Here is a 26,004-nt window from a genome sequence, read left to right as displayed (position 1 = left end):
GGAAAAGAAAGCTCCTAAGAAAACTATTTTTGAAGCTTATGCTCAACATAGAGGAGAGTTTATCAATAAGTCATACTTTATATCCACCACATAGAGGTAGTATGCTGAGAGGTAGTATTTTATATTCGAAGTTGAACCAAAACTTAACAAAAACCCCCCAAACAAATAACAAAACTCCCACATGATTTTGGAAGCTCTTATTTTTGTATATTCATCTTCAGATATGGAAAGTTTCACTTAACCTAGTCAAAGTGCTCTTTTTGAATCACATTGCTAGAGTTACGATCTTGCATTGTCAAAGATAGAGGTCACTTCTGAAAACTGTGGAAAAGAAAACCTTCTTGGTACTCTGTTTATTCAGGCATTCCAATTATTTAAACCAGACTTACGGTAATTAGATAAATTATTCTCTAAGATAAGGGCCACCATCCTTCTGAAGTCATGGCAGAATGTTTATCTTTCCGAAGTTGAAAGTCAAATGTTCTGGTAGAAACTCGGTAGGAGTGAAGAGGCTTTTAGAGCATCTGCTAATGAAAGTAGTCAAGGCCTTCAGATTCATGTCTGGTTTTCTTCTTTCTTGGTGACAAATTTTGTATTGGTAAGAGGGCTTGACTGTAGTCAAAAGGACATGAAGTCATAATGCTACTTCTGAAGTAAAAGAAAATTATAAAAGTTTTACTATTTTCTCTTAAATTGGTTCACTGTAGCAGTGTGGCCACTTGCTTAGAATTTCTGTAAAGTTTTCTATCTTCTAAAAAATAGCCGGAGTGATAACCTAATCATACTGTTGTGAGGAAAATCTGTCTCAACAGAGTATTTTTTGCAGTTTTCTTATATGCATTGTAGGATATTTTTATTAGCTTGAAGGACATTAAGCTGTATTCTTCTTTGGTTACTAGGGCAACAATGAAGTGTCTCCTTTCTACTAGACACATAAATTCTCTTCAGGCTATGCAATATCGTATAAACTATGGTATCTACCTGACTTAGCTTCTACTTGGGGACTGATGAGAGAACAGAAATTTATGCCAGGTTGTTCATCTCTTAATGCCATTATTTTTATTTTACTTTTCCTAGAATTTTAGTGACCTGAAGCTAGATTCATTGCAAAAGGTCAAATTCTTTAAAAAGTAACTAACTAAAAACCACTGTGGAAATGTAGATTATATGCATACGTAATGCTTGATTCTGCAGACCAGATGGTGGCAATCAAGTTATCAGAGGTGAATTTTGAGATCCAGGCTTGCCTACATTTCCAAAAGCTTGCCTATGTTTTCAGAGGGTGGATCTGGGTAGTGCTGAAAGTCAGCAGCTTTGACTTCACGGAGTAAAAAGGTTCTTACCTTAATGTGGAGGAGAAACTGCTGCTTTCTGCGTGGTTCTGACTGGACAGCATGACAAGATCCTTACTGAACTCTAATCCTCTGAAAACAGGTGATGCTGCTAAGAAGGTTTTGAATTAATTCTAAGGCCTATTCTTGAAGACTGTAAAAGTGTAATTTTAATGAGCTAGAGAAAATCCTATTAGAATTGTTTAAGTTTTGCAGTGGGATTTTTATCAGTGATTATAAATTGTTTAAAGGAATATAAGAGTATGTTCACTTTGAAGAGTAAAGTAGTACCTCGCAGGACTATAGTCTTCTGGCCCTTTTAAAACGCATATGCATTTGCGGATTTTTGCTAGCCAAAGTTTTTACTTTGTGTATCCACTAAAAAATTTGTATAGTTCAAAGGTACAGGATAAAGAGATTGAAGTTGTCATTAACTTCTGCTTGAGCTTTAGTTAATTCTGTAAAATCTGGTTAATTCACTTTGCTTTCAGAATTCTAGCATATATGCCTATCTTGAGTCCTGTAAGTATGACTATCAGTTCCTCTATATAAATGGCTATAAATATTTGTATAGCTTTGGCATTTGTTTCTCAGCCCATTTTCTATGGAAACAAGCCTTATGCAACTCAGTCATCTGCTTGTCTCATCTTCCTTCATTACCTGCTAGTAAGCTTTGAATTCTGTAGCAAAGCTAAACTAAACACTCAAGCAAGTTTCCAAAGAGGTTGTAGAAGGTCTGTCTTTGGAGGTTTTCAAGACTGTACATGGCCCTGAGCAAGCTGGCTGAGATCTCCTGGCTGACCCTGCTCTGAGCAGCATATTGAACTAGAGACTTCCCAAGGTCCTTTCCTGCCCCAGTGGCTCTGTGGTTCAATGTCTGGAACAAATTAGAAATCTGAATAATGAGTAAATTGTATGCGAGTTGTTGTGGGAAAGACACCCTGTCAGTGCTGTAGTTGTGGAGGAAACTGCTGGTATGTGCTCGGCCCTAATTATAGACTGGAGAACGGTGAGGGGAAGAGTAGTAGGCAGAAGGAAAAACTAGAGTTCTTGATATCAGCATTGACCAAATCTGTAAGAAAATAGACCTATCATTGTCCTGATAAGTTACTTCCCAGAGTCTGTGCTTTATAGAAGGGCTGGATGCTGCTTCATATATTATATTTTATCTTTGTCTCGAAGATTTTTCTTTAACACAACTACAAAGCATAAACTCTGATATATCTGAATTGGTACAAATCTGTTTGGTCTCCTTCCTTCTCCTCCCCCATCTTTGTCAGTGCTTCCTTGTGCAGTAAGCTTATGGTATATTTTAAAGTATTATAATAACTCATCTAAAGGTTTGCATATAGATTTGCCGTATGATGTAAAAGAGGCTTATATTGCTTTTAATAGGTATCTGCATTTTTCATTGCCTTTGCACACATCATCAGAATAGGTAGGCTTTTTAACCTTTTACAAGTTCTGACAGAGAAGCAAGAACAAGGAGAAATCCCTCAATGTCATCATATGTTTAAGATATTGTGAACCCTTGCAGTTTCTGCTCAAGCCAGTGATGTTGAAATGAGGAATCAGCCTTGGCTTTGTCCACTAAGCTGGTGTTCTTGCTGCTGGTCCAACGCACACCTAATCCAATAGCTTTATTCTTTCTGCTGGCAAGCTTGATGTCGGTGCAAAATCTACCCTGATGTGTCTGTTCTCAGGACTTGTAAAGAAAGCCTGAAGTTTTGTGGTGCTACATAGCCTACTGCTAAGAATAGCAGTAGAATGCAGGTTTTTTTCTCTTGAAGAGCAAGCAAAGCTGCTAATGCATCTTTTGATGTTCAGGTTACCTCTATTGCTGATGATGTGTTTACATGCCATAGGCTTTCAGAAGCTAAAGCTGACAACTTGTTTTCTTCAGATAGAGAACGGAGGTACAGAGTTCAAGGGACTTGCTAGAAATTGCACAGGTAGTCTGTTACAGGGTATGGAACTGAATCCACATCTCTTAAATTGCATGTCAGCACTCCTCTCTGATGTTTAATGTGTTTTCCGCAAGGTGTCGGAAGATGAAGTTTAATTATAAATGGTTGTGTCTGAAAAAAATGGCCATTTTAAAGAATTATCTGTTTTTAAGACTTTAAATTACGAATAGAAGATACGTGGTAGTCTCTAATTTTAGTGTCATCCGTGTGTTGTACATTTGGTAGGTACTGAAAACCTTGACATATCCAGTCATGCTCATTATATTGGAATAAAAATGAATATATTAGCATGGCATATGGCTTAAAATATTTAAGGTCCGAAAACTACTACGGCCATGAAGAATAATTTTTTCAATTAAATACGAGGCCTGTTTTTAAGATGTTGAGCCATCTCTGCGGTTAGTAGCAGCAATTTTCTAAAAATTAGACACTTGGCTTTAGCACCTGGGAATTCTGAGCAAGAACTTTGAACTTAAGCACCCATACTGTACCTCAGAATCTATTGATAGTTTTCTTGACATCTGTCAAGTTTTCTTGACAGCAAGACTTCTTTCAATGTGAACTGAGTATAGGTATGAGTATATATTGCCTTTAGAAACAAGAGAGTCATGATGGAAAACATCAGGTGAAACACTTGCATTTTATATAAAATTGAAATGTGTGGTTACTGATTCTAAAGAATTTTCTGTTCCTTGGTATAGTTTATTTGAAAATCCCAGTGTTTTTTAAGTTCTTAAATGAGATAAGCACTTTGGGGTTGTAGCAAGATGGTTAATGCTTGATTATATAAAACAAGAATTTGGTCGGCATAGAGAGGGAACTCAAGGATTAAAATATTGAAGATATTGTTTGGATGTGGTCAGAGCAAGCCTGCTGTGAAGAGGTAGATATTAAGTAGGTACTTAGATACTAAACTTTAACTTCATAATAAACTTCTGTGTTAGATATGAATTTTAATGGTAGATAGATACTAGGGAGCAGTGTCCTGTTTAAGATGAAAGCTAACCTCTTGTTTGCGAAGGCTTTTAAGCATCCAAAATGGCAGTAGATGAGAACTGCTGTTACTCCTATCGTAGGCTCCTTGTTGTCAGACCCAGCACTCAAAGTCCTGTTTGCCTGGCACTTCTATGCCAAAGCTTTACGTAGAAGGGAAATGATAAACCATGTCCCATGAAATTAAACATTCATGGAGTTCTGCAAACTTGATGAAAAAAGGTCTCCCTTAATGATCAGAGATTTTTCTTTAGGAGTTCCCTTTAATGAATACAGAACTCTTCTCCCATAGAGCATGTTGGCAGGCGTTTGAATTTGTGGGTGTTTCTGCTGTTTTATCATGCAAGATGGTGACAGAGCTGAAGATAAGCTATACCAACTTGCAGAAGCAGTCTGAACACATGGAAGGAGTTTATAGTTATTTGAATTCTCTGGAGGTCTTAGATGGGGAAGTTTCTCTACAGATAAGGGTTTCTGTCTGAAGTGATTGGAAATTACTTAGAAAGTTCTTTAGTGGCCTTCATACAGAAATGAAATGCATCTTTCTGTTGCCTCTGTTGCAGCAAAGGAATGTAGGTTTAGTAGATGGCCTTTCAGTGTGTGTATTGGGGAGTACTATCCACCATTCTTGTCCATTGGAAGGTCTTGGCTGTAAGCTGCCTAGAAGTGATGTGTTTTAAGTGCTTTGGTTGAAAGTACTTGTAGTAACAGTTGGAAAATAAACATATATAGCACGTTGTTACCTTGGGTTTTGTTGTTCTTGTTTCTTGGGCTTTTGTTTGGAAGAGAACTATTTCTTCTAATCTCTTAAAAGCACAGCACCAAGGGCGAGCCTGCAACTTGAGCAGAACAGACATTGGTTGAGGCTTTTCCTAGACCTTGAAACCAAATTGGAAAGTCTAATCTGACTGTAACAACCACAGGATTTTAAAGTACTTTAAGTTGAGGTGATTATTTCCAGGAAGTTTCATGTACATGAACAGAGATAATTTCTGAAGTCTCCTGAAAAGCGATATGGTGTGGTGGTTATTTATTACTCTAATATTATTCTTCGAGTTGTTTTACAATTATTATTTAATTTGCTCTCATATGAGTAAGTACGTTTATCCTGACTTTATATACCTCAGCCTATCCATCTGAAGAGTTTGTTTCCCAAAGGCTATAGTTCATGTCAAAGCCTAGAATAAAATGTTAGATCCCTAGTCATGCAATTAGGCTATGCGCTGTTCTTCATAGCAAACTAATTCATGACTCAGCTGCCTAATTGCAGTGGGACTTCCAATAAGCTCTTTAACAACCTCTCATTTATAAAAATTATTTTAAGACTACTTTTTTTTTTCACTTGGGAGTTGTTGCTAAAGTAATGAAATCCTCACACAATATAGCTTACAAAACTGAATATTAAATGCAATTAATTGATAAACTGGAGTGACTTGTTTGCATCAGAATGATGGGGGTTTACAGCTATTCTGTATGGATTTGCCTGAGAAGCTGTAATAATTTTCATTAGAGAGCAAAGTGCTCCAACTTTGCAGAAACCTACTTATTTTTAGGTTTGCATATTTATCTCCTGACATATTCCATATATTTATAGAGATACAGGTGTATCTTCATTGCAGGACTCCATGGAAAAAAGATACAGCTCTGCAGACTGAGCCCCTGCTGTTGATTTAACTCAATGTTTAAATTTTTAAAGCAACCAAAATACAAAGTAGCTGAGTTTGGAAAAAGTGAAATGTCTTCTGTGGCTGAATTTCCTGAGGTAGAAATTGCTTTAGAAGTATGTTTATATTTTTCCTGCTGCTTTGGTTCAAGAATTTGAAGCTTTCAACAAAGGCTTAAGATTGTTTTGCTCTTGACAATTTTGTGGTCTTGCTTCCTCTCATCCTTGTGTTTGAGAGGTTCAGAATCGGGCTAGTGAACACCAAGTGGCTAGGGAACCTCTGGAGCCGATGTGAGATTTTAACTATTGAGGATTCTGTAATAAATGTCCAAAGAATTGTGTGAAAAGTACAAGAAAAAGTCTTGATGGAACAACTTGGAAGATATTCTTTCTCTAGATGAAGAAACTTCTAGTTCAAATTATGACAGATTTTACTGTAGACAGTCAAAGTTTGCAGTTGCGTTACAAAATGTTTAGTAATATGTATGTATGAATTTGTAAACAATCTAATTGATTTAACTGCCATTTCTGGTACTTTATTTCATATTGCCCAGAATTCTTTTATTGTGTATTTTGGCAGGATTCTTACCACAATTTTTTTGTAAGTCTAAAATGAAGCATAATTATTCTTTGGCTCTCTGATATTATTTGCATCATCATTGTCCCTAATATCTTCATCCCATAAATCATTTTCCATTTTGAAATACTATGCGATTGCCAGAAATACACTTCAAAGAAGTAGAAGGTGATAAAGGTGGCTTAGTACTGGAGATCCTTTTTGATGATTAGCAGTAGTTGTCATGGGTAGATACCTTTGCATTTCAATGTCCCCAGTATTTAACATGTAAAGATATATGCATCTTTCCATAAACTTCTTCAGGACAGAGGGTAGTTATAAGAAATAGTCTTTAAGAATACATGTGGGATTATTTTTTGTCTTAATTTGGTTCTATTATACAGAAAGTTTCTGTATTTTGGTTGAACATATTTGTCTCTGATATGAAACTCAGGCAAAAATCGTAGAAAAGATGCAACACTTAGCAGAATGTAAAGTTAGAAAGCAGGAACCCATTTAAAGTTTTAATGTCTTCTCTTGAACTGGTCCAACTTACTTTTCTTCCTCCAGTTTAGGGGTGCTGGGTAATCTCTAGCCCAGTTAAAGTGAATCAGATCCATTTATTAGCCTTGGTGTACATAATATTTTTAATTCTTACTCTTATTCTTCTTTTTTATTGTATTTTCACTGCACATCATCTTTGTTTTTATCTTTATCCAATGACAGCTCCAACCAGAAATCTGAAAAGTACCTTGTAAAAGAGATTCAATGTGATGTCAGGTACTGCCCATGTTTTTCTTTCTCTGAATAAGATTGGAGATAGGAAAAAATGGGAGGTAAAAAATCTCTGAAAGTCATTTACATACCATTCCTCTTGAGGCTTTCTAAATGTTTTAAGCTGTTATTCAAAGTACACATATTAATCTAAACAGAAATGTAGGTGATGTATGTGCTGTGTGATGTAAGGTAAAATATATAAGCTGTCGCTGTGTGGTCAGTGGTGCATAGCTGGAGCCACATAAAACATTTAAAGTATGTGTATTTATTGATTTTGTGTGGCTATGATGTCCATCCTCGGGAAAACTGAGGGTTTTGCTGTGGTCTGATGGTCCCAGAAGCTCATTAAAGGTGGATAACAGGGTGGTTCTTAGCACTGAATAGTTATCTGGGACTGCAAAATACATGCTGGTTATCTTTTATAGAGAAGTAAGTGTATCTTGCCAGCAGTGATATCCTAGGTATAATGGTATTTGACTCTGCACCAGTGTCTTTCATGGGGCTATAAGTGACTGCAGTTGTGTTATCTCTTCAGGAATTGCCACTGCTCTCTGTCATATTGGAGCTTAAGGTAGTGAGATTGTTGAAACAGGGTGAAGTCCTTGTTCTTTAAATGCATTCTGCAAACACGTGCAATTGGTCTAACAAAAATTTGTTCCTGAAGAGGTCTTGAAAAGTCAAGCCCTCCTGTGCTGCATTTGAGTATATTTCTTACAGGCTCAGCTATGATATTTGCCCTAGAATACATCCCGCGCTGCAATGATACAGATGAAACGGGCAGCAGTTCCTGTTTTCAGGTGGTCCTCATGCTTTTCATTAGGAATGATCACTGCTGCTCAAAGCTTTTCAGCAGTACTAAGCAAATTGGATTTTCGTGCTCAAGGAACAAGGAGCAGAGCTATGCCACTTCCCCAGTGCTAAGGGGTGAGGCAGGGGAAGATGGGCTGCAGTCAAAGGCAAGACCTCTGCCCAGCTCCCACGTATGGTTGAGCTGCCCTCTCATATGTTCTGTGATGGCAGCAGCAATCTGGCTTTTCAGGACTTTAGTATAGGTGGTGTGGTCGTATTCTCTTTTTCTCTGCTAAAAGTATTTGTGTGCAGGTTGATCCTACTTGAAGCTTTCGGAGGGACTTGTGAATTCCTGGATTTGATTTTTCTCATGGTTGTGTGGAAGGGTTTTGTACTGCTGATTGAGCACTGCAAGATGGCTCTTTTCCTTTGTAAAGAAATTATTTTCTTCTTGGGTCACTGAAATTCAACAGGGTGAAAAGCCTGTGAGGAAGAGATGCTCTTCTGCCCTTCAGATTTCATCAGAATCTTCTAATTCCACACCTGAGAAATCACCCTTTCCCACTGTGGGCCTGTGCTGCCACACACTGTCTCAGTGGTGGGTGTGCCAGCATCTGGCCAATCCAGAGCTCTGCGAATAGCAAATGGAGCCTCCAGGAGCAGGCAAAAGTTGCCTCCAGCAAGATCAGCAAGTGTGGTAGGGAGCATGTTGAGCCAGGGATCTCTCTTGTACTCATCAGAGATAACTTTGCCCAGGGTACCAACTGAAGCAAGAGATTCTGGCAGTGTTGGGAGGTAAAGGGTAGAGAGCCAGCTTGGACTTCAGAACTTGTAGAGCTTGATTTAGTTGAAAGCTAGGGTTTCCACAGTGTATTACCAGAACTGAAAAGCTAGGAAGTAGTGTGGAGACCCTTAAGGATTCTGAATGAAGAAGGCAAGCAGGGGCTGGAGCCACTGCATGGAACCATAAAGTTTGTGTAAAGACTTTTTAGTTCACGTGTGGAACCGTTCAACATGCGGTCAATGAATCATCATCTTGGTATTTGGAGAATACAATACACAGGTGCATGGTGTGGCTCTCCCCTACTCGCTTAGGTCTGTCAGGACTGATACTGAACTGGAACTCATAAGCCTGTACTGAAGCCAGTCTTCTGCTCAGTATCCACGGACTGCTTTCCCATTATTTGCCATATTCCAACTTCCATTATTCTGGATAATGGATACTGACTTTTCTATGTAAAAAGACAAAGTGTATGACTGTGTATATGTGTGTGTGTATATCATAGACAGTTTCTGTGCATATTATGCAAGCATAAGTATATATACTTTAATATTAAAATCCAAAACATTTGTCACACACAACATGCATGTATAAAAAGTGGGTTTTATGTAAAGTTGATTACTCAACTGACATTCAGCAGGACCTTGATAGGCTGGAAAACATCAAATTATCAGATATTTGATAAGATGACATCATAAAAGTTTTGCAGAAATGTTTACTTACAAAATTTGGTGTTGTGAAGTGGTTATTAGACAAATCTGGATTGTAAGATGAATAGGGCTATTGACTGTAGGATTCTCATCTCATTTTAGGTGATCAAGTTAGGTAGGGAATAAAGTAAATTCAAGAGGCAAAAGCAAGAAAATGTAATACGGAAGAATGCTTCCATCTGCTCTACCTAATAGTTCCTAGGTGGTCCTGTGCAAATAAATTAGACTTTTCACATCTATCCTCATCAGTTTTTTGTTTTTTTTTTTTTGTTCTGCTGTATGAAACTTCACTATTTTAACAGCTCCATTTCCCAGCTACTGAGTACTCATAATATCTTCTGACAGTAAGTTGCTCAGCTTTTCTAGGGTTCCTAAACCTTTTTAAGCACCAGAATATTTCAGTGGAACTAGCTATAAATCTGCAACAAGTGTGAATTCCTCCCTTTATGTTTCCCCTTTTTCCAGTCAGTGGGAACTTCCCTGGACTGCCATCTTTTCTCAAATAGGATGGATAGTGGCTAAGCTACTTCATCCACCAGTTCCCTCAGGACCTGCAGATGCATCTCATCAGGTCCCATGAACTTCTGGTTCCTTAGATGTTCTCAAACTTGATCTTATCCTACAGTGGGTAGTTCATTCTTCCAGTCCCTGTCTTTCTTTCTGTGGCTTAGGCATTATGTCTGGAGGAGCACTTGCTGGTGAAGACCAAGGCAAAAAAGTCACTGAGTACTTCAGCTGTCTCCATATCCCAGTTAGCCAGATCTCCTGTTTCCTTCCAGTGAGGACCCACAGTTTCCCTTTATCTTGCTTTTACCACTGATGCACCTGTGGAAGTTTTTCTTGTTGCCCTTGATGTCCTTGGCCAGATTTAATTCTACCAGGGCTTTAGCTTTCCTAACCTGATGCAAGGAAGGTGTACCTTACTGCACTTTCATTGAAGGTTTTTTAATGCTGTACAGCAAATACAATAGGACACATGCATCTGAACTGCAAAGATAAAAAGAAATATTGAATTGCTGTCTTATCTCTTGAATGCCATCCATCTTATGTAATTAAAAACTATGCTATCGTGTGTTGAAATGCAGGAGGACAGACTTCAAGATGCTTGTGTGTATTTTAGTACTTAATGGCGGCTTAGCTCTTGCAAGAGTTCCAAAGGAATCATTGTGTTAAATACTGTGTATCCATGGAGTAAGAAATGTATTGTCTTTTCAGATGGTAAACAAGCATAGGATAAATAGTGAGAGAGAGGGGAATTCTCTACAATTGTTGACCACAGCCCTGGACTGTGGATTAAATGACATTCTCATAGTTATCAAAGAGACATAATGAAGTTTAAAATTTCAGCTGTATCTTATGACATGGTTGGACCAGCTTTTGGTACGGCTGTGGTGGTGTAAGAGTTGCAGAGGTAGTTTGAGAAGTTACAGCCCTTTTATCCTTTCTGACTCTGTGGGAGCTCACTCTTTTTGCAGAGGAGCAGACAGGAACATGTAGGTTCTCTGTTCCAGTGCAGGGAAACTCAACAGCTGAGTTTGATCGTGGCTGGTAGGTTGTGGCAAGCTGCTGGATGTTTCCTTCAACCAGCTGAGGCACATGCACTAGCTCTGCTCTGCTGCCCTGCCTGGAAGTTGGGGAGGATGGATGTAGAGGTGAAGGAGTAATGAAGGCTTAAGGACAGTGACATCTCCAACTGCTGCAGTTGTCAGCAGTGACTGTTGTCTGTCCACAGCTTCATCTTAACTGATTTGACTCAAAGCAGTACTGCTAAGCTAATATGAAGTAGAAAATCAGGTTTAAATGGGGAGTGAACCATCTCATTTCTCTTAGATCTTAGTTTAGTTTAAGTGCTAAAAGCCATAATCAGGTTTTTTGTCAGTCGTTGTTGCTTTCATGAGAAAACCCGTGCAAGAGTGTTTTGGAAATAGGCCCAGTGTTTTCTTCTTTGCTATGGCAAATACGTAAATTTAAAACCTGACTGAACACTTATTTAGTTCCATGTCTGAAGAAGGGTTTATGCTTGTTAGGATGGGGTTTGGGGGAAAGGAAGGCAGGCATTTTAATTTCAAAAAAAATTGGCAAGGATCCCCTCACAAGGAGGTGCAAAGTAATAAATTCTGTCATAGCTTATGTGATCTACTGTGCTGTCAAGTTGATTATGAAGAACTGTGATAATATTGCCTGGAACTTTTCTTTTTCTCTCCAGATTATTTAACTGGCACAATGATGCGAATGCTACAATGGACGGTTGTGTATTCTGTATCAGCTAGGGTCAATTGTGTATTCTCTATTAGCTGATACATGTTTTTATATAACAGTGTTGTCATATATACAGTACTTGGAAGCAGGCTACATTTCCTGAAATTTCAAATGAATTTTCTGGCCCTTTGTTTTTTCCCCTTTTGTTGCTAATCTGAGAGTTCCGAATATATTAAACAAATTACCCTTGAAAGGGAGAGTGGTGCATCCTTATCACAAGCAGGAAATATAGCATGATACCTGTTCAGGAAGAAGGATGTAATGCTAAAGGGAGAGCTGGACATCTATCTAGTTCTTAGACCCTGAGACTGCAAACATTGAAAATATTACTAGATTCCTTGGATTTCGTAGTGAGGAAGCATTCCTGGCAGATTTTCAGTTAGGGAAGAAAATTCAGAGGAGCATTGCCTAGAACTTTAACAAATCTCTGGGGTGAAATCGATGTGTACAAATTGCTAGGATGTTACATATACAAAGTATGTTTTCAACATAAAATTTTCAGATTATTCCTATGTCTCTTTCCTGTTGGGTCTGTACTATTTGCAAATAGACGTTTACACTGAAAATATTGCCATTTTAAAAATATAATTATTGCTGTTGTTCTTGTGTTCTTGTTTTTAAACTCTAGGTATGAGAAGGTGCCAGTAATTCTGGTTGGTAATAAAGTGGACCTGGAAAGTGAGAGAGAAGTATCATTGAGTGAAGGCAGAGCCTTAGCTGAAGAATGGGGCTGCCCCTTTATGGAGACCTCTGCTAAAAGTAAAACAATGGTGGATGAGCTTTTTGCGGAAATCGTTAGACAAATGAACTATGCAGCACAGCCAGACAAAGATGATCCATGCTGTTCTGCATGTAATATACAATAGCATTAAAAATGACCTAACCTGGACTTAATTTGCAGAAATTTTGTAAGGTGGTAAAACTGTCTACTTCACTTCCTGGTTTGTGGGTCACTTGAAATACATCTGTAGTGAAGTAGCAACATTAACTCAGAGCTGAGCATTGGAAGTCAATCACTGACTCTGAATATAATTGGGTTAAATGACCACATCTCGCCCGTTTTTCCCTTTGAGCACCTGCAATTTTATGGCACAGCCAATTGATCTACAGGGTCATTCCAGTCAAAAGTACATGTGTTGCCATGTCAGACAGCAGCTATTTTTGAAGAAGCTGGAAAACTTTTGGAACAAAAGCAATGAAGAGAATATCTCTGAAGACCGTTCCCAACTAGTATCAGCGTGGAAGGAGAGCCAAGTCTTTCAGCGTCTCATCACCGTGCTTCAGGATGTGCACTGTCACTTGTGGCCAAATTTGTTCAGTCAAATACGTTGATTTCACCAGAACTTCTGACAGTGTTAAGAGGCTACCAGAGACCTATATAGTTTGGATTTTTTTCAAAATCAATGCTATTATTTCTACACTTTATCCCACATCTTGAAATAGAAAACATTGAATCAGTGTGTGAAATGAGAGGCAAGATCCGAAAACAAATGACGGGTGAAGAAACAGTCTGGCATTGGAATGTTTTAAATCTTTCATTTTGCTGCTCAAAAATGGAGGATCGCTTCAGGTTTTGGTCTGCAAAAAGCCAAACAAACCCTCTGTTTACAAAGCAGGAAGCATCTTTATTTATCACTTTACTGAACCAGGAGGAAGCAACTGTGATGAAAAAAAATTGCTGAGCCTTACTAACAAGGAACACTTTAATAGAATAACTAGTACCATCTTGTAAGGAAAATTAAGCCATGTTGCATCCATATGTTCCCTTCTGCAGAAACCTCGTGGGACAGTATGAACATCCTGCATTTTTAAGTTTGTTAAAGATAACAGTTTTTCTTGCCTTCAAGGGCTACATTCTCTGGTGTGATCCCCAACTAAGCTTTGAAAATCAAGTTTGCTATTTGATAGCTTTAAGGATGAAAACTTAAATTGAATAACCATGTGAAATCATTTGGTTCAGAGGTGAAATATTTGCAGTTGTAATTCCTTAGGTGAGTGTGGAAATGGCTCTTTAATTGCCTGACACACTATTCAAAGGTTGCCCCAATTATTGGTGTGTTAAATGGTGGGAGCAAGTATTTTATTTTGAAAGGATGCTCGAGCTCTGACTTGCTAGTTTCATAGCAGTGAAGTATTTATCATTTGCATGACTAATGGCACAGAAATACCTATTCCGAAGTCTTACAATCAAAGTATAGAAACATTTTCAATCACAATGTTTAGATTTTAAATGCTGGAGAGATTGTCTAGAGCTGGTTCTTTTATGGGTAAAATTGGCCATAAAAATACAGAGTCACTGAGCCTGTAGTCTAAATAACACCATGCGTTTATTAGTTTTTCAATCTTGTGCAGTAACAGTGTAGTTACTTGTGTTTAATGAGTGAAAACGGGGGTGCTGGGGTGTGTGTGTGTGTTGAGTGTGTATGTGTGTGTGTATATGGCCCTTAGAAATGCTGTAATTGGAGTTAGGTTCGAGAGTTTTGCCTCCATCTGCAGAACTTCCTAAAACGCTCTCATCTGCTACAAAGGAAACTTGAGTACAAAGCGCTTCGCAGTTCTTCATACATAAATATCCTTAACCTTTTGAATTATAGTTCAGTGGATGGTAACTAAAGGAAATCATATTCATGGAAGAGAACTGGCCCTCTCTGCCCTTAATCTTTCAAGACCTTTCCGTAACCAATGTATTGAAGGGCATTAGATGTCGCAAAACATTAAGCCTTACTAGAACGTAAATGTAGCCCGTTTCCCATCTACCTTGCAGAGCTTTTGTTACTGTACTTTGTTCTCTTCGGGAGACAGGCACACTGTTTATTTCTGGCATCTGAATGCCCATTTTGGGTGCTCTGAATCGCCCTCCTAGAGGCACCTACCTCTCCATTGACAATATAGCAAACTTAGGCTTTTAACTTTGGTCCTCCAACTCACACAACTTATATGCCTAAACTAGATGGTATGAATGTTCTCTTACCCCCCTGCCCACCCATTGCGTGAGCCACCATGCTTAAGCAAGATGCGAGATGTTGAATTATTGATATTTAAATTTTTGTAGTATCTAGATTGGAAAAGGGTTTATTGAGCAGAGCAGCCTATCTGTAAAACAGCTTGTCAGTGTGAGATAACTGCATTAAGCGCTCAAAAAAACCAAAACAAACCCCTACCAAACCTAAATTTGAAACTGAGTTGGAAGTACATGTTATGCAATGTTATTTACAGAGATGTTAAAATCTTACCTCACAGATTGTTCATCCACCAAGAAAATGGCATGAAGTACAATATGAGCAGCCTAACATGAAGTTCATAATATAAAACAGATGGGCTTTTAATATAGGGGAAAATGCACAGTGAATTTTCAACAGAAAATATTAATGAAAATATCTCCCAGTCTTGTTCCCTCATTATGCTCTTACATTTCCAAAAACATCAGCTGTATGTAAGCTACCACACAGCGTGGCGGGGGGGGAGGGAAGCGTAAGTGTTGTTTTTCACTGTATAGTTCTGAGGAAGTAGTTATGCACTATTTGTATTTCCACTAATGTGAAGATAGTGGAGCTTGAATCAATGACAGTTGCACTCAACAGAGATTTTTCAAATGACAGGGGTAGCAGGAAGGGAGGTGAGGGAACCATGCGGCCGCTGAGTGGCCACCCTGCAGGAGACATTGGTCTCGGGTCATAGTGTCGTTAGTACCCTGATAGGATTACCAATTCTAGTATTCGAACGTTTCTTATAACATGCCTTAAAAATATTATGATTTGTTCCAAAGACCCACTTTTCCTTTGGCTGTTCTTGTACTTTTCTACAAAGACAGCATTTCTGCAGTTTTGTTGGGTTGTGGTTTTTTTTGGTTTTTTAAAGTTGCAACTTTTATTCTTTTAAGCTATGATAGTGAGAGCAACTGTTTCCTCTTTCCCTTAAAAACACACAAAAACTAGTCAAAGCGAACAAACCAGAATCGGATCAAGATGATAAAACATAATTGCATTGGGTTTTGTTTTGTTTGGGGTTTTTTTCCTGTTGTGTCTCTCCCCCCGCCTCCCCTTCAGAGCATCAAGAAAAATTTTGGTGACATTTTCTATTCTGGTTCCAGCCTCTCCCTAATCCCAGTGCTACAGTTGCCATTACTTTTCTGTGGGAAAACTACTGGTATTTGCTTTCCTGTATAGAATGTTGCCTAAAAATGTCAGCCATTTGGTTGGGGGGTTTTGTGCATGTTTGTTTTTTATTTTCTTTTATTTGTTTTTTTTTACCAGTGCGCTGTCAAAGCACTGGTTAGGCTTTAATTATGAAACTCCGCAACAAAAGCAAATGTTTGACAACTGCAGGAGGCTTTTATCTGCATTGTTGTGCATCTGTTAATTCTTGATCAGGGTTTGAAGGAAGACTGAAGTGGGTTCTGGAATCAGGCTTAACGCTGTTGATTTGGAGTTTCCTAGGGGTGAATTAATGTATTTCACAGTTAATTGTTGAGCTCTAATACAACTGGCAACTTAAAATGGGGCAACAGTTTGTTTTGTAATGATGTCAGTTGTTTAAACCTTGATGTTTCAGATAAAACAAGAATTGTACATAGAACTCAATGCAAACTCAGCAGTTGTATTTGGAGTTAAATTATTTTAACAAATAAATTTATTTAATGAAATCTCCCTTGCATCTTTCTTGTATTTTCTATTTTGATTTGATCAAAAAGCTCATCCAAAGCTGATGAAGGCTACCCAGTTAATTCAAACAGCACTGTCAGCTATTTGCAGTTCAGCCATGATTTTTTGCCAAAATGCTCTTCTTGTACAAATTAAACAACAATATGTTAAAATCAAACACTCTTTGTTTTTCATGGGTGAATATATGTTGTGATTTAAGGTATAAGTTTGATAAAGGACCATAGCAAAGGGTTATTTTTGGTTGGTTACTTTTCTTAGAGGGATAAGATATGGCAAGAGAATAGTGCTTATTGTAAAGTGTAATAAAATGATGTACAAATTTAGTCAGTATATGCATATAGTTAATACGCAGAACTACTTTTATAAGGTTGAGTTTGCAAAGGGTTAAGAAAGGATTGTTCTATCAGCTGTTCAGTTGATGAGTGTTTTGCAGGCTTTCAGCACCATACAAAAGGAGTTAGTGTTAGAAAGAGCTTCAAATACAATTAGGGTTGCAGAGATTTACAAATGAACAGTTGAGCTAATGCTAACAGGATTATTCTGTCTAATTGGCACTGATCAGCAGTTACATTTTAGTCATGCCAGTATCCCTAAAATACCCTGTTTTCAGTAATGATAGTTGCTTGATAGTCCCTTGTTTTCATGTCACACATGCTATAAGGAACAAGAAGCCTGAGGCTGACACATCTTAAAAGCTCCTAGTTCTATGGATAATGTAGAAGACTGACACATACTGGTAATTTTATGATTTTGATTTGTCCAATAGTTCTGTAAACCAGTTCTGGGGAAGCTTGTGCTGATGAGTTCTTGCAGTCCTATTAATTTAGTAATAGCCTTTTGTTTTGCCTGAGAAGATCTCCATACAGGGACAACAGGAATTCACCGGGCTGTTCTGAACAGTTCAAAAAACCCCAAACTGCCAGTGTGGGACATTCTGTTTTCAAATTACAATATTCAAAGTTTTCTAGTTGTTCTCTTAATAAATGCTTTCTATCATGTGTTCCCCACCCCCCCTTTTGTATGAAACAAAAGGAAACTCATTAATTTTCTGAGAAAGTTTCATTAAAAAGAAAGCATGTAGATACATCTTATACATTATTACTGTTTTGACATAAAATCCGCAGAAAGACCTTTTGTTTTGCTTATCTGTCACAGAATTTGTGGATGTTTTGAGCTGCAGGTTTCTCATCTTTCTTCATAGAGAGGTCAGTTAATGCCTGTGTTAAATATATCTGAAGTTCAATTCTGGTTGTTACTTGGGCTTTGTCTGATGGTCAACACATGTTTTTCTTACCCTCTCACACTGGAGGTGAAAAGTACCGAGTTAATACAACATTTAAAATGTCTTCATTGTGTTGACTCTGCTCTTACAATTACACTCATAATGTGGTCTTTTAATATTTTCAAATGGCACTTCTACTTGAAAAGTGACCATAAAAGCACAACCTCAGTGGCTGGGCTCCGTAACTGTATTCAGAGTTGCATCTGTGCAAGATTTACTAGATTTTGTGCCTATTTGCCCAGCAAAACCAACCCAGCTTCGAAGCGAGGACTGGAAGCTTTGTCCGATGCGCAGAGCAGGCAGAGCTCACACCAAGCGACATTCAGACAGTGGGTTGCATTTACAGGATGGATTGCAAGTGGGTGGAAGGAAAAGCCATGTTGCTGTGAACCAGGCACCACACAATACTGGAATTGCTAACAGCAAATCTTCATCCCACTCTGCTGGAACTGTGGGGTTTTTTTCTGTATACTTTCAAGCACACACATTATGGCTTGACTGGAATATTAAATAGTTTAGGGAGCACTGAGAATTTATTTCAAGCTCTTCATGATGCAGTGACCACACATGCAGACAACAGAATAACATACCTGTCTGCTCATCTTGTTAGGGGTTGCAAGGTCAGCCAGCCACATAGGAATCTCACTGAAGAATGGGAAAGTGAGGTGGTCGGCTTGCAGGAGTGAAGGGGAATAAGGGTGAATATGGGTAAAGGGGTGAAAATATTAAAAGATTGTTCAAGAAAAATATGTAGGTAGATGTGTTGGATGGGAGAAATACAGCATTTATCTCAGACCAAGATCAAGCATTTTTGAGTAAGAATACTGTTACCAGCTGAAGTTAGTAAATCAGAGAACTGGATCTCATGTGTAGCCTTCTACATTTCTTTTAGTTGAAAGAAGTACAAAGATGTTTCTTGAGATGTTGAAGTGAAAGCTTCTGAGTACTTTGATTTTATTTTTTTTTTCTTCATTTAGAATCCTCGTACAGTTTAATAACCAGGAGATGCCATCCCCAAATATGTGGGACATGGCACCTTGGCTTTCCAGTTGTACAGCGCAGCTTGGAAATACAAAGCATGCTTTCATCCTACAGCTGAGAATATGCTCTACATTATAGCTCTTTTGGTTATTGCGTAGTCTTCTCTTTACTATTCACCCTCTGTTCTTGCAGATGGAATAGATAATCAAATTAAACAAAGGTGCCAGGCACTTTCCAACATGAGACAAGGTGGGGTTTTTTTTGCTTTCCAAACTACCTAGTAGAGCTCCATTTTTCTTAGAGTGATCTATTTGTCCCAGATTTGGGGGTGGGTTGTTTGTTCTCTTCTTTTTTTAGTGGGTCAGCTGTTTCTAAGGGTAAAACAAAGGCAGATGCATGAAACTGCATGTGCTAAATCTTTGAAAACATTCTGTTAAGACCTGGCACCTTTCTGGTTTGAACCACTGAGAAATTGTCTTATAAAGCCATTAGCTCAGGACATAGGTCTCCACTTGGCCAAGTTCTAAGCCTCTGGAAAATGGTTTATCCTGTATGAAGACAGATGGAAATCTGCATTCAAACTCTTCAGTTGCCGCTGGATATGCTCTCAGCCCTTCAAGTTCATATATGGTAACTGCTGGGTTCAAGGCACAGCCCTTGTGCATATATACATATTTATTTACACGCTGTGTAGGAGCTGAGAAACAGTAGGAAAGAGTAGGATGAGACTGTTCAGCAGGGAGGATTTCCAACCTTAGATCTTAATATGTTTTGTTCAAGAAATAGAGATAGACTTTGCTGACAGTAAGTCACCTAGGAGCAGAATTGGAGGCGGACGTCTGTAACCTGCCTGATGGCTCATGGCCGACACAGTGACACAAGAAAAGCTTTCCAAAAGTGTTACCATAATTTTACTTTGAAGTCTTTCCATCTTTAAGTAAGGCGATAGTAAGTTAACCTTTAGAGTATTTGCTGAGATTTTAATTACAGGAACACGAATAATTGATTAATCCAAAGAAGACTGGATTCTGCAAAGCAAAACGGATGACACGTAAGCATCCTATTGATAGGCAGTAAATGGATGAGGACTCTTGATGCAATATGAATTAAGGCACTTCTCAAATTCTCTGTGAAACCTCAAGAGCTCTATCTGATGCTGCTGTAACAGGGTAGTATTCTTTCCAGACTTGTATATTTCTCTAACTGCTTTTTAAATAGTTTATATTTTTCATGTATCTCTCTATTGAGATACATGCAACCCTGAAAGTGAGTCAGAGGCAGTATTGATTTCATATTTAGCTTTGTGTTTAAAGATGGAGGCAGATAGCAAAAAGCTCTTCTAGTTCTGCCTATTTTTCCAGGGAAAGATTTGGCTGAGAAGATTCAGGGCTTTCCAGAAGTCTTTGTAAGAGTTGGCACCTCTTTATTCAGTGAACTCAAGCACTCTTTTCTTGATGAAGGTATTCATGGTTATTTCTGGGACCGTTCTTATTCAGTCAGAGACCATGAAGTGTAGATATGCATTTACAGTATATTGTCTACTGGTTCCCCTTTTCATGCTCTGTGTAAAATGCGTGATAATTTACTGAGATAATCCCTAATCTCTATTTAAAGTTACTATTACCCTATCAGGTAGCCATCCTTAATCCAGGACAGCATGCAGCTGAAGGAAAGCTATATAAGATGATGGTGAGGAGGGGGCTCTCATCTCTGCTTCAGATCTAAAGCAAATCACTCATTTTCTGGGTCACTGTTCACGGTTACAAGAAATCTAAAGAGTAATAATCATTGTTTTCTCCCCACCAGGACAAAGCAGCTCTGGCTTCAGAGCTCCTTGGTTTGTCCAGAAACAGACCCTGATAAAAACTTGATGTTTGTCACTATGGAGGAAGGATAGTGACAGGGAAGATTTCCTGCTCATCAAGGTACATGGCTCTTCGCCCTTTGCCGTTGGGTGAGCATCCTGTTCTCATGTGTTGTTTTCCACGTAGAAAAAAGCCGAACAACTTGTTTCATGTAGGATGGGAGATTCTTCCCCCTTTCCTTTCCTTTTTTATTTTTTTCAGATCTTGTCTTGGCTTTGCCGCTCTGTGTTCCCGAATCAATAGTTCGTGGCAGAAGCCACTTATCCTCTGCTCTCAGGAGACTGTATATTTCTGACTCAGAAATATACAGACCTACGTATGACTAAAGTGATAAACCTGGCTTGCTTGCCTGTAAATGGCAAAGTTTTCCAAGAAATTATCAAGACCACACTTTTGACAAGTTTGTAATGCCGCCTCCTCATTAAAATTGTACGGTTGTTCCAGATTTTAGCGTGTTTGTCTAGAAAGTTTAAAAAAGCAAACAAACAAACAGTGCCAAACAGTGAAACCCAAGCAAACCAGCCAGAAAACAATACAAGCCCAATTCAGGTTTTCTCGTTTCAGTAACTCCAACAACAAAACGAAAGTTTCAGCTGCTATTTTTTACTTTTATGCATCCAAAAACTGATAAATGCAAATAAAAAGAGCTGGGGCTGTTCAGCCTGGAGAAGAGAAGGCTGCGTGGAGACCTCATAGCAGCCTTCCAGTATCTGAAGGGGGCCTCTAGGGATGCTGGGGAGGGACTCTTTGTCAGGGACTGTAGTGACAGGACAAGGGGTAACGGGTTCAAACTTAAACAGGGGAAGTTTAGATTGGATATAAGGAGGAAATTCTTTCCTGTTAGGGTGGTGAGGCACTGGAATCGGTTGCCCAGGGAGGTTGTGAGTGCTCCATCCCTGGCGGTGTTCAAGGCCAGGTTGGATGAATCCTTGAGTGGGATGGTTCAGTGTGAGGTGTCCCTGCCCATGGCAGGGGGGTTGGAACTAGATGATCTTGAGGTCCTTTCCAACCCTAACTATTCTATGATTCTATGATTGATTCTATGAAAAGGGGGGTGGAGGAGGGCTCTGACTGCTCCCTGCGTTGGGATGGCAATGTTAAAATAATCCCTAAAGGTCTTTGATAAAGTATAAATTGGTGACGGAAGCAGGTTATCACACTGAGCTCAATGGTGATAATGGTAAGAAAAGTTCAAGAAAAAAAGTATTTTCACTTCTCTACCCATGCAAGTCTTCCCGTAAGGAAGTGCCTGGATGAACAGTGACTGCTGCATTGTATGTTGCATGCTTGGTGATGAGCAGCAGCATGCTCCAGCAATGGTGCTGTGGCCACTGAGAAAGCTGGGTTAGCACTGCAGCAGCTGCTGGAGTCACCTTTAGCAAAGCTTCTCTGCAGACCACAGCTGGGACTCAGGACGCTTAGAAACACGACGCTACTTTGGCTGATCATGTAATTGCTCCTAAACCTGCATTTTCCTTTAAAAACAACATTCAGGTTATATCTATTGCAGATGGAAGTCCTTCTCACCAAGTTGTTGGTCAGGAACTGCACAACCGGAGCATGCTGAATACTTCCCGTGCCAAGTATACACAACGCTGAGGATGTTTCCAGATAAGCTGGGCTAACTGGGCCTCTGTGATTTCAGCATTGTTGTGAAATCCCCGCCTCTTTGAGGGGGATATTGCCTTTTCTTCCTCCTGATCAGCTCTGTGTCAGTGTGATCCCAGATATCTCTGCTTCTGGATTTCTTGTGGGTCAAAAGTCTTCACTGGTGCTGTCACACCACCTGGTATGTGCAGTAACTGACTGACCCAAAGATCACTTAGTAGCTTTTTTTGCCCTAAGAAATCATCTTCAAGATCAGCCCTCTTGGGCTGATTAAGCAGGGATCCTCTCTAATCCCCTTAGAGCAGACCTCACATTTTCCTGGCTTTGTGTGGACAGACTCCATAAAAACTCTTGCCATTGTCTGATTGCTGAAATAGCTGTATTGGCCAAGATAAACACACTGCCAAAGGTGAATTGGTGGGATAACCCACCATCTGTGCTGTCAGATTTGTTAGGATGTTTGGATGCATTAATTTCACTGAGTTGCACCAAGAACAAAGCAGCTGGATGCCCCAGAGTGTGATGTCCTGCTTGTGTTGGTTTCTAGTGCTATGAAATGCCCACGATGCTGCACTGCGGGCACATTTCTAGCTGGCCTTCTCCAGGATGTGCTTCCTGCACACCACCCTGAGCACAGCCTGCAGTGAAGCTGCAGACAGACCATGTCACCTCATAAGGTGGCTCAGGCCCTTACACACCTGCCCTGCATCTAAGCCAGAGCTGAAGTGTCCTGGTTCTGCAAAAGGCACATTGCAGTCCCAAGGGACCCTCCCTAGAGAGACGCACAGGGCGAGATGCAGAGTTCTCAGGGACGTTTAGGGCATGCAAAGAGGACGTGACCACCAGCAAGCCACTGAAGGGGCAGGAGGTGATAGGATGAGTCAAGGTAGCATGTAGGATGTTTTCTTTCTGCCTGAATGTCTCTCTACCAGCACATCTGAGATTCTTCAAAGGAAGGGGTATTTCTTACCTGCCCGTCTCTCAATAGCTACAACTTACTGCTGTCACTGGCAAAATGTTCAATACTGAGTGAAGGACCTAAATAAGATTGCAGAGCAGGAGTTTTTCCTGTAGTTAGCTGAACAGTCATGGAGACCAGAGAGTTTCTGAGGCTCCTATGGAAGACCCAAATTAATATCGAGTGAAACCTGGCAAGGCTTCTCATCTAGTGATTACCGTACAACAGCATTTAAAATGTTCTGTCAGTCCCAGTCAGATGCTGATGGTAAAGTAGGCTTTTGAAAGCCTACCTGAAAAGTCTGTAAAAATAAAATACCCTGGTAATGTCTGTTCAATGTTTTGAAGAAGGTAATAGTTGATCCTGAGTTAAAGCAAAGGTAATTTTCGGCTAAGACTGATTTTTATGATTTCTTTCTTCTGCACAGCTATTGTAAAAAGACTTTGGAAAGGATGAACACTTTCTTTTCCATCAGCTGAGTGCCTCAAAGGTGAGTTAATCTCAGGACCCCAGGAGATCTCGAATGACCTGTCTTTCACAGCTTTTTCCTGTTGCAGCAGAGAGACACCTCTGTAGACGTGCCCTGTTCAAGTCTGGGAGTAAAAAAACGTTTCCTCAGCTGATATTTAGCAGAACCTTTACTGGTAATTTTTCCAGGCACGCATGTAACCTTTTTCAGCAGCCTTTTGTTTTAATCATAGACTCACAGAATACCAGGCTGGAAAGGACCTTAATGATCTTCTGGTCCAACCTTTCAAGGCAAAAGCATGGTGTATACAAGAGGTCCCAGCACTTTGTCCAGCTGAATCTCTGAAGTGTCCAATGCTGGGGAATTCATCACTTTCCTGGGGAGATTATTCCAGTGTCTGTTCTCACTGGGAAAAATTTTCCTCTTCTGTCCAACCACAATTTCCCCAGAAATAACTTGTGCCCATTACTCCATGTCTATTCCATGTGACTTCTTGTAAAGAGAGTCTCCATCTTCTTTGTAGCCACTCTTCCAATACTGGAATATGGTGCTAAGGTCTTCCCTGGGCCTTGTTGTCTCCAGGCTGAACAAACCTTTCCTCATGCAGTCCTTTGAGCATCCTTGTGGCTCTTCTCTGGACCCTCTCCAGCCTGTCCACATCTTTTTTGCATAGCAGGGACCAAAACTGAACACAGTATTCCAGGTGTGACCTGGCAGGGGCTGAGTAGAGTGGAATGATGACGTCTTCCTCTCTGCTGGTGATGCCCTTGTAGATGTAACCCAGCATTCCAAGTGCTGGCTTTCATTCAAACAGCTGTGCACTGTTCACTTGGATTGAGCTTGTGTCCACCAAGACCCCCCAGTTCCCTTTCCACAGAGCTGCTCCCCAGCCTCATGGATCCCGGTGGATGCTGCACTCTTTGTGTTTATCCAAGTGCAAGACCTTGCCCTTGTCCTTGTTGAACTTCGTAAGTTCCTTGTTAGCCCACTCTTCCAATGGTCTAACTCTTTTAATGGTCTAAAAATCTCCTGTGTTGAAATTTGCTTAAAAAAAAAAAAAAGGAGATTATTTGGCTTCTCTTTATTGAATTTATAGTCTGTATTTAAATCTGCTCTCAGGCAATGATCTTTAAACTTTAGTGTAAAATGGATGCCTTATATCCTCATTTCACGCTTATGGAAAGGAAGCTATGGAGACAGTTATTTGCCCATAGGAGCACTCCAGGTCACAATGGATCCCCAGACTCCTGTCTCAGAGTTCCTACTCTGCAGTAACAATAAACAATAATAAAAGTTAAACTCTGAAAATAAAGGAACTTAAAAAAACATTGGTTTCAGACCTACTCTGCTTCTAAGTGCATCAATGCACACAAAGTGTAAGACAACAAGGAAGGAAATAAAGTTTGAATGATTTCTATTTGTTATAAAAACTTGGGGCTTCAATTTTCTTCTTCCCTTGTTTTAAAACCCTGATGAAGTAAGCAGTAGCTCTGTAGGTCTTGTACTTATAAAAATAGTCTGGGTAAATATACACTCTACTCCAGTCCTTTTAGCGCTCTGTGGCAAAAGAGACAAAAAGCATTTAAAGCGCTCAAATGGGGAATCTCCTGGTAGAAGACAGCCTGAATAGAGCTGGTCTTTGTGATGCCAGGGAAACAGGAGGTCAGGCGTAGTGAGTTTGCAGGAATTATTTTGCAAGAGCTGTTATAAACTGAGAAAGTTACATTTTTATGTATCAGCACACTTCTGCTCACAACTATAATGGTCAGAGGGAATATAAGATGCTTCTGGATGGGGGTCTGCAAGTTCTGGTGTGGTGGATGGGAAAGAAGAAAGTGAGGAGGGAACTCCTGCTCATGTCTTGGTTCTGGATGCTGAATTCTTTTCGTGATCCTTAAGTAGTGGAGCAAATGAAAAAAGTGATGCTTTGTGATCTCAGAGGCAAACATACGTTAAAAGCAAGCTCGTTGGTCTGTTTGACAGCATGGTGATGAATAGTGAGCCTCTCTGGGGACTCTCCAGCCCTTACCCAGGGATGCACATCTTCCTACAACCAGTTATTGAAGCAGTAAGTGTGGTGGACTCAGGCTTATGAGTGCATGGGGTACCTTGAATAGACTGAGGTAGAAGTGGTTCCACAGAAAGACTTCAGTTGTCGTGCGAAACGCAGGAGAAATGTGGAGAAAAGCTTGTAATAATAGTAACTGCTTTTGCTGATAGAGAAATATGCAGCTGGAGAGGGAGCAATAAGAAAACTGCTACAGGAGAGAAGTCAGCATGTGAACTTCCACCACAGACACAATGGCAATCCAATTAAATCCACCAAAAAAAGCCCTGTAAATGGTCTTTCTTTC

General features: G+C 39.6%; 1 protein-coding gene across 1 annotated transcript in view; it reads left to right on the top strand.

The window, feature by feature from the left end:
• Nucleotides 1-16,468, top strand: part of RAP2A (RAP2A, member of RAS oncogene family) — a 31,446-nt gene extending 14,978 nt beyond the window's left edge. Inside the window, exon 2 of the mRNA XM_065678035.1 lies at nucleotides 12,455-16,468. Coding sequence (XP_065534107.1) covers nucleotides 12,455-12,692 — 238 coding nt within the window. The 3' untranslated portion in view covers nucleotides 12,693-16,468. The remainder of the gene's footprint in view (nucleotides 1-12,454) is intronic.
• The last annotated feature ends 9,536 nt before the right edge of the window (nucleotides 16,469-26,004 follow it).

The sequence above is a fragment of the Lathamus discolor genome, chromosome 4, assembly GCF_037157495.1.
Source record: "Lathamus discolor isolate bLatDis1 chromosome 4, bLatDis1.hap1, whole genome shotgun sequence".
Lineage (NCBI taxonomy): Eukaryota > Metazoa > Chordata > Aves > Psittaciformes > Psittacidae > Lathamus > Lathamus discolor.
The sequence above is the reverse complement of the archived record's forward strand: the minus strand, read 5'-3'. Positions and strand labels throughout refer to the sequence as shown.